This window comes from Budorcas taxicolor, chromosome 11 (assembly GCF_023091745.1).
Source record: "Budorcas taxicolor isolate Tak-1 chromosome 11, Takin1.1, whole genome shotgun sequence".
Lineage (NCBI taxonomy): Eukaryota > Metazoa > Chordata > Mammalia > Artiodactyla > Bovidae > Budorcas > Budorcas taxicolor.
In genome coordinates this window covers 24,996,263-25,003,924 of record NC_068920.1, presented here as the reverse complement: position 1 = coordinate 25,003,924, position 7,662 = coordinate 24,996,263, and the positions used below count along the sequence as shown (strand labels likewise).

Sequence of the window (7,662 nt, the reverse complement as noted above, 5' to 3'; positions counted from 1 at the left end):
TTGCAAGAAATTCAATGAAGTTTTTTTTTTTTTAATGGTCCACATCAAAAAATAAAAAAATAAATTTAAAAAAAGTCAATGCTTTTGTCTCAGCCTCTCAGGGTAAAACAAGGATGAAAAAAAAAAGTGATGATAAGCCTAGGGCTGAAATACAAACATCACAGAGGAAAGGCACCTGAAAAAAACTGCACCAAGAGCAGAAGGAATGACTGAAATATACTAAGCACCAGGAGAATCACAAGTGGAAGGGGACAAGCAGGCCTTGCTGACAAGTGATGAGCAGTGAGAAAGTAGCTGAGTTGAACATATTTTTTAATGAGGTGTTAAGTAGATCACCAAGAGAGGTAGGTAATGACTGTGATGAAGAGTTGACCAGGGTGCGAAAAAAAAAAAAAGCAAAATTAAGTGACACTTGGTAAATCACAGGAGGACATGAAACCTAAGAGAGCTTCTGAAAAGAATGGTCCATCCCTCGTTACACACTGATGCCTTTTAGTAATCAAATTGGGCAGCTCATTAAAATTATGTGTGAATAGATAGATACTCTGGCAAAAAGGCAAAGGAGCGAGACAAAACTAAAGCAATACAATGGCTATATCCACAGATGCAGAAAACCAGCTCTGGAAGATTCTGGAGGAGATGGACTGGAGAGATACTCATTGGAAAACAGTGAGAGGATCCCCTGGGAATAATAGGGGCAATGAAACTGGCCACAGGAGGGATGTGTCATGCCAAAAGATAAGTTTAAAATTGGATGTGTTTGCATGAAATAATTCAGTTAACATCAAGGGAATTTAAAGAAACTAGTTGAAGGAGTCATGTGAGTAAATGGGAGGATAAAATTTGTTTCTCTCTGTGTATGGACAGGATAAATACCGGATTTTTCCCAACCAGGAAACTGGGCATTGGTCAGTGGCTTCCAGTGTTTTCCTAAATAAAAGTGATGCACTGGGCCATAATTATTTCAAATGGTATGGTTAGTTCTCTGGATGACACAGAAAGGAAGTAATTTACTTGTACAGTATGCTGATTTTGTGTTGGGTCCCCTTTGATATTTTAACATATATGAAGTCTTTGGCTACACACAACAAAACTGTCACATAAAGGGCATGATCACCACGTGTAACTGGAGGAACCTGAAATCACACAGTTTTCAACAGCTCGGAATCACCTCTAAGCATGGGTGGCTCCAAAGCCAGGGGCCATCAAGCTGCTTGCTGCATCAAAGGAAGTTGAGAATAAAGTATCAAATTATTAAAGAGAAAATATAACTTAAGGAACTGGATATTGCATGTAATATGCTTATTCACACTCAGAGTCAGATGGCCAAATTGGATAATTTGATTTATCCTCCTAGGGTCTTGCTAAGGCTTGTTATTTAATGAGACCAACACATACCTCTATATAATAACAAAAAAAAATCTTTAAAAATGGTACACACATCCACTTAAAACATCCGTAGTGTGTTTTACTAAGCATAACAAAATTCCCCATTTTTTCTCAAAGGGCTGGGATGAGGGTGAGCAGCAGGACTTAATTCATTCGTTTATTTCTTTATTAACAACCATTTATTGACTGCCTGGTCTTCCCTAGTGGCTCAGATGGCAAAGAATTTGCCTGCAATGCAGGAGACCCAGGTTTGATCCCTGGGTTGGAAAGATCCCCTGGAGAAGGGAATGGAAACCCACTCCAGTATTCTAGCCTGAACAACTCCATGGACAGAGGAGCCCGGTGAGCTACAGTTCATGGGGTCACAAAGAGTCCAGCACAACTGAACAACTAACACATACACACATTGTGTGCCTAATGTGAACCAGAAACCTTGCTAGATTCTTAGAATAAGCAAAATGATCATAGTTCCTGTCTGCTGAGAAGGTACAGCCTATTGGTTGATACAAACCAGTAAATAAGTTTTACTGATTTACCGAGAGTAAGAGAGCATATTTTCTTTCTCCTCTAGTCTAGTGGAAGGGTAAAAAATAGACAGGAAAGTAGAATATGATCAGTATGGATATAAAGTTCTCCAGGAACACCCAGAGTGGCTCTTGTCTTGAGTACTTGGCCAGGCTCAAAGACGGCGGCAAAGTCATTTAAACACAAGGACAGCATGTGTGCATAGCGTGTGTAGCAGAAACTTCTTTTACTAAAGTGATGACAGTGAAGCAAAGAGAAGGTGCCCTATGTACCCTGAACACCTACTACAGTTTCAGGAAACTTAAAATGGATGTATGAACCACAAGGAAGAATGTGTACTGTGGATGAGAATCTGCAGAGGCGTGAGAGCTGAAAGAAACAAAATTTACAACCCTCAGTGGCATCTTAGTCCGCTGCCAAAGTGATGTAATCACTGATGCTTGTGTGAAATACCAAATACTTGGAAACCCTCACAGAAACCAGAACGCTAAATATGCCTGCAGATCACTGACAATGTGATGAACACACATTTGCTTGGAATGCTTGAACATGATCTTCAGAACATTCATGAATGCATCTGACTGAATACCCCCAACAAAGCATCAGTAAAAGGCCAGGAGGTGCCCTTTGTTCAGTAAAGTAGCTAATTCTTGATCAGTAATTTTGTCACTGAGACATGCTTGAGAAAATAAAAAATAGCACCAGAATTATGGGAGATTTTAAAATCAAAGAAATTTTTAGAAAGCAGTGTCTTTTTCAGTCCACACAACATTTCCTGGTCACCAAAGCATACATGTAGGGCCTCCTGCCCAGAAGAAGAAGGGTAAGAACACAGATTTTCCATGTCTCCCTTTCTTTATTGGGTTTTTGTATGTGTGTGTGTTTACTAACTCTTGTGAATCATTCTTTAGGTGCACTATTACTTAGGTCACCATCTTAACTACAATATTATACTTACCAAGAAGGCTGCTTCCTAATAAACACTAAAGTTTTCTATTTTCAACATTTAAACAAAAGAAAGAAAGAAAGAAAGAATACAAAGAGAAAGACTCAGATAGTATAATAGTAATTTCACTTGATGTCATTCAGGTTATTGAATCATTTCAGAAGATGTACCTCCACAAAAACCTTATCAAACCTGCATGCCTGCCTGTGGCAAATAGTTATCCATATTCAGAATTCCTATAGTCATATACTTCTTGAAAAATACTGAATGTGCAATTGTCTTCATCATTTCACAAAGTCATTTAATGACAAAACAATTGTCAAATGTCCCAAATGGTTTTTCTTGCACACCCACAAGCAATGTTTGCTAATATATTATTTGCCATACAAATTTCTAAATGGTCACTTCAAAACAGTAGAGCATGAGTACTTCCATTTTATTCAATAAGAAATGTTATACAATAGGGAATGATAAAAACAAAGCACCCATGATTTACAAGAAGAGACACCTGCCTTTGAATTTTGGTTCATTGTGTAGTTGTCTGACCTTGGGGAAATAACAACTCTGACCCTCATCTCTCTCAGCTTTGCTGATTAGGTATCTAACTGGGTAGTTGTATTAATAAAGACATTATGTATAGAATACAGTACACTGGCCTGACTCATTTTAGAAACTCAGTACTAGCTACTCTCATGATTACTTGTTACTGATATGAAAATAACATTTTTTTAAACCTCTGATTTCATGGTAGTGCTTTTCTGAAGGGCTTCCCTGATAGCTTAGCTGGTTAAAGAATTCCCCTGCAATGCAGAAGACTCTGGTTCGATTCCTGGGTCAGGTAGATCCTCTGGAGAAGGGATAAGCTACCGTGGGCTTCCCTTGTGGCTCAGCTGGTAAAGAATCCATCTGCAATGAGGGAGACCTAGGTTCAATTTCTGGGTTGGGCAGATCCCCTGGAGAAGGGAAAGGATTCCCACTCCAATATTCTGACCTGGAGAATTCCATGGACTGTGTAGTCATGGCGTCGCTTTTCTGAATGTGCAACTCAGGGGGAGAAGCTTAGGCTTGGACTAGCAAAATTTGTATTTGCAACCTAAGTGTTCTGTGAAGTGCAAGAAAAGCCAGAGTTGCTCTCTGAATCAGAGTTGCTTCCAGTGGGAAATTTGAATACTAATACCTACTTGCCAGATTACAGTAGTTGAATGGGGCCATTCTTCTCAGTACATGGTAAACGTTCACTGAATAGTAACTCTTAGTATTAATATTATTGTAAACAGAAATTACTTTGCCAACAAAGGTCCATCTAGTCAAGGCTATGGTTTTCCCAGTGGTCATGTATGGATGTGAGAGTTGGACTATAAAGAAAGCTGAACGCCGAAGAATTGATGGTTTTGAACTGTGGTGTTGGAGAAGACTCTTGAGAGTCCCTTGGACTGCAAGGAGATCCAACCAGTCCATTCTGAAGATCAGCCCTGGGATTTCTTTGGAGGGAATGATGCTGAAGCTGAAACTCTAGTACTTTGGCCACCTCATGCAAAGAGTTGACTCATTGGCAAAGACTCTGATGCTGGGAGGGACTGGGGGCAGGAGGAGAAGGGGATGACAGAGGATGAGATGGCTGGATGGCATCACATGAGTCTGAGTGAACTCTGGTAGTTGGTGATGGACAGGGAGGCCTGGCGTGCTGCGATTCATGGGGTCGCAAAGAGTCGGACACGACTGAGCGACTGAACTGAACTGAACTGAAACAGAAATAGTTGAAAAGCAAGGAATCATCTGATGTATCTGCCTTGGAATAAAACGCGTGTGTGCTAAGCTGCTTGTCATGTCCAACTCTTTGCAGCCCCATGGACTATAGTTCGCCAGGCTCTTCTGTCTAGGGGGGATTCTCCAGGCAAGAATACTGGAGTGGGTTGCCATTTCCTCCTCCAGGGCATCTTCCAGATCCAGAGATTGAAGCCCCTTCTCTTCTGCCTTCTGCATTGGCAGGCCAGTTCTTTAACACTAGCGCCATCTGGGAAGCCCTGGAATAAAATAATACCATTTTATACAGGGACAAAAAAATAGGACTGTCTTCAGTTGCTAACCAGTAAGGTTAGCAATGGCCTGGCAGGTTCTATGAGAAGGACTTGAGTATTTACTAAGTCCTTGTATGCATGCAGTGTTGACCAATACTGAAACTGGAACCCAGCATGAGTACCATTAAGTAGATCCTCATAACCCCAGATACTTGCACAAAGCATTGAAAAGACACAAAGTATTCTGCAGATACTACATTAAGAACTGGAAATAAAAAGTAACTGCTTCCCTCCTCCCCCCACCTCCATAAAAGTGTTGGGAGTAGTGACATCTGGGAGAGCAGCAAGAACAAAAGAAAGACTGAATCTGTTTTTTGGCAAAGCCTGTAGAATATTAGAAACTCAGTTGCTGTCCCAGGTGTCACCATTCCAGCATTTTAAGTTCACTTCTTTCTACTCATTCTAATCAGTGGCAGTAATTATTATAGACAGAGTGAACTGTAAATACCTTAACAGAAGTTTATCGAGAGTGATTCTAAAGGAGCCCTGTATGTTACAAATAATTGCTTTTAACATAGGATGTATAGAAAACAAAGAGGAACATTAAAGGGCAAATTCTTCAGAAACCAAAGGAACAGACGAGATTTGTTAAAGTAATCAACGGGTTTTATTTCCTCAGAACTGAAAATATTCAGATCTAAACTTCGAAAGCTACTGTCAACAATATTTCCTCAGAGCCCAAGGGAGAAGGGCATGGGTGAGAGACAAAAGATGGAGGAAGGCAGAGAGACCACCAGGAAGAGGTGGGGGAGGGGCCCCTTGTTTTCCTGACTTAGTCGGTTACACATCAGATCTGGTGACAATACTGAGGGGACCAGGTCCGGGGATGTGGGTGGGAAAAAAGGAACAGCGAAGCTTAACTACATAAACGAGCCATGAAACTCCAGGTAGAAAGGGAACCACCTAGTTCATCTCAGAAACCGGTAACTGCAACGGTAAAACGAGGAGAGTGGAGGTGCCCAGTTCTTTTATACCTGGGTGATGTTTATGACTTGCAGTGGCCTTGAGGCTGGGGGAGGAGGGAAAGGGGTGGCCAGGGGTCTTCCCAGAACATCCCGTGAGCCTCTAAAAGATCTAAATGGGGACAGATGTTCCTCAGCCTTACAACCCAAGAAGCTGGGCGAAGCTAAGCTTCCGCTCGCGCTGACAACCTGGGAGTGCCGCCTTATCTGATGAAAAACTACAACTCCCATAACTCCCTGGGTCAGCAAAAAGGAGGCCCTCCCGCCAAAGCCGTTCACTTTCTCGGAATCTAGGCCTCAGATACCGTGGGCCTGGGAGGAGTGGACGCTAGCTCAGGAAGACGCCCACCCTCCTGCCATCCCCACCACCACAGCTTGAGGGTTACCCCTGCCAGGTCCCTGGACGTGCCCCCCTACCTAGCTCCTTATCCTTTACCCCTTCCGAAACTACCGGCTCTGATTCCAACGTGGACTCCAGAATGCCTGGGAGGGGAGGGACAGAGGGGCATCAGGAGGTGGAAAACGGCCGGTCTGGGCTCCAACAGAAGCCTTGGCAAACAGTTCCAGGCAGGGAGGGGACACGGTGGTTTCACTCGCCCCAGGGAGCAGAGGCGCTGGCTCACATCCCAGGGTGTGGGGCGCAGAGGTGAAGGCCTGGTGGGCTGCCAGCTCCGGGTCAATCCCCGAGGGCCGGGCAGGAGAGGCAGAGAGGGCGGTGGAGAGCAGGTGGGGTGGGGGAGGCGGTCCCAGTTTGCAGGCCGTGGCCAGTTCCCCCTGTGACAGCCAGGCCGCAGCAGGAATAGGGTGGGGGGCTCTTCTGGAAAGTTTGGTGACTATTGGCTCTCGTGGCCGCCTCCGACGCCTGGGGCCTGGGCCTCTCTCTCGGCGGACTCTTCCTCTGGCTCCTGCTCCATCGCGGGTAGCCCCCGGGCTGGGCCCGGCCCGGAGGCGGCAGGGTCGTTCTCCGCCTCCACAAGGAGCGGCCTCGCATCCTCGGCCTCCTCGGCGACAGCGGCCGCCTCCTTCATCTCCTCTCCTTCTTCCGCATCAGCCTCCTTGGGACGCTTGGCGACGTCCTCTGGCGGGTCCTCGGCGGTCCTCTTCAGCGGCTCCTTCTCGTTCTCCTCCTCAGCTGGCGGGTCGATGCCCAGCTCCCCTTGATCATCGCCGTCGCCGCCGTTGGTGTGGCTCTTCAGGTCCTCGCCGCCCTCTGCGGCCTCGGGCTCGGGCTCGGGCTCCTCAGCGCAGCTCTTCTCCAGGGCGCACTGGTAATCGGAAGCCTGGACCGTGGGGTTGTTCTCGATCTCCCACAGGCCCTCGCTGAAGCCCCTCCTCTTATTCGGTTTGCCAAACTTCTCCTTGGACTCCTCGTACGGGAAGAGGTGCCTGGGGCCCAGGAAGGCCGTCTCGTGGGTCCCGAAGAAAAACACCTGGTAGCGGTTGGCCTCGGCCGTCTGCTCGATCCTGGCGGGCCAGTGGGCGTAGCCCTTTAATTTGGCGAACACCAGGTCCCCGCACTTGTACTTGCGACGGTAGAATCGCGACATGGCTGTGGGACGCGGCCTCAGCGGCCGAGAAAGGCGACCCACCGTGGCAAGCACGGCGGCGGCCGCTGGGCTGAGGCTGCGCGCGCCTCGCCTCGAGGGGCCTCCACGCCCCCACGCGCCCCTGTGGGCTCAACGCTCCAGCGCCCTGAGAAGGTTCTAGTGCGAAGAGTGCAGTATCTCCGAGAGCCTAAGCCTGTTTGGGCCCAGCATCGACG

The 7,662-nt window shown here is 46.2% G+C and overlaps 1 protein-coding gene across 1 annotated transcript; it reads right to left on the bottom strand.

The window, feature by feature from the left end:
• Positions 1–6,733: 6,733 nt before the first annotated feature.
• Positions 6,734–7,447, bottom strand: HDGFL1 (HDGF like 1). The gene has a single exon (XM_052649401.1). It carries the CDS (start codon positions 7,445–7,447, stop codon positions 6,734–6,736), a length of 714 nt encoding a protein of 237 aa, XP_052505361.1.
• Between the last annotated feature and the right edge of the window lie 215 nt (positions 7,448–7,662).

What these genes read in the sequence shown, in the direction of transcription:
- HDGFL1 (XM_052649401.1), bottom strand. Translation starts at nt 7,447, where the DNA reads ATGTCGCGATTCTACCGTCGCAAGTACAAGTGCGGGGACCTGGTGTTC.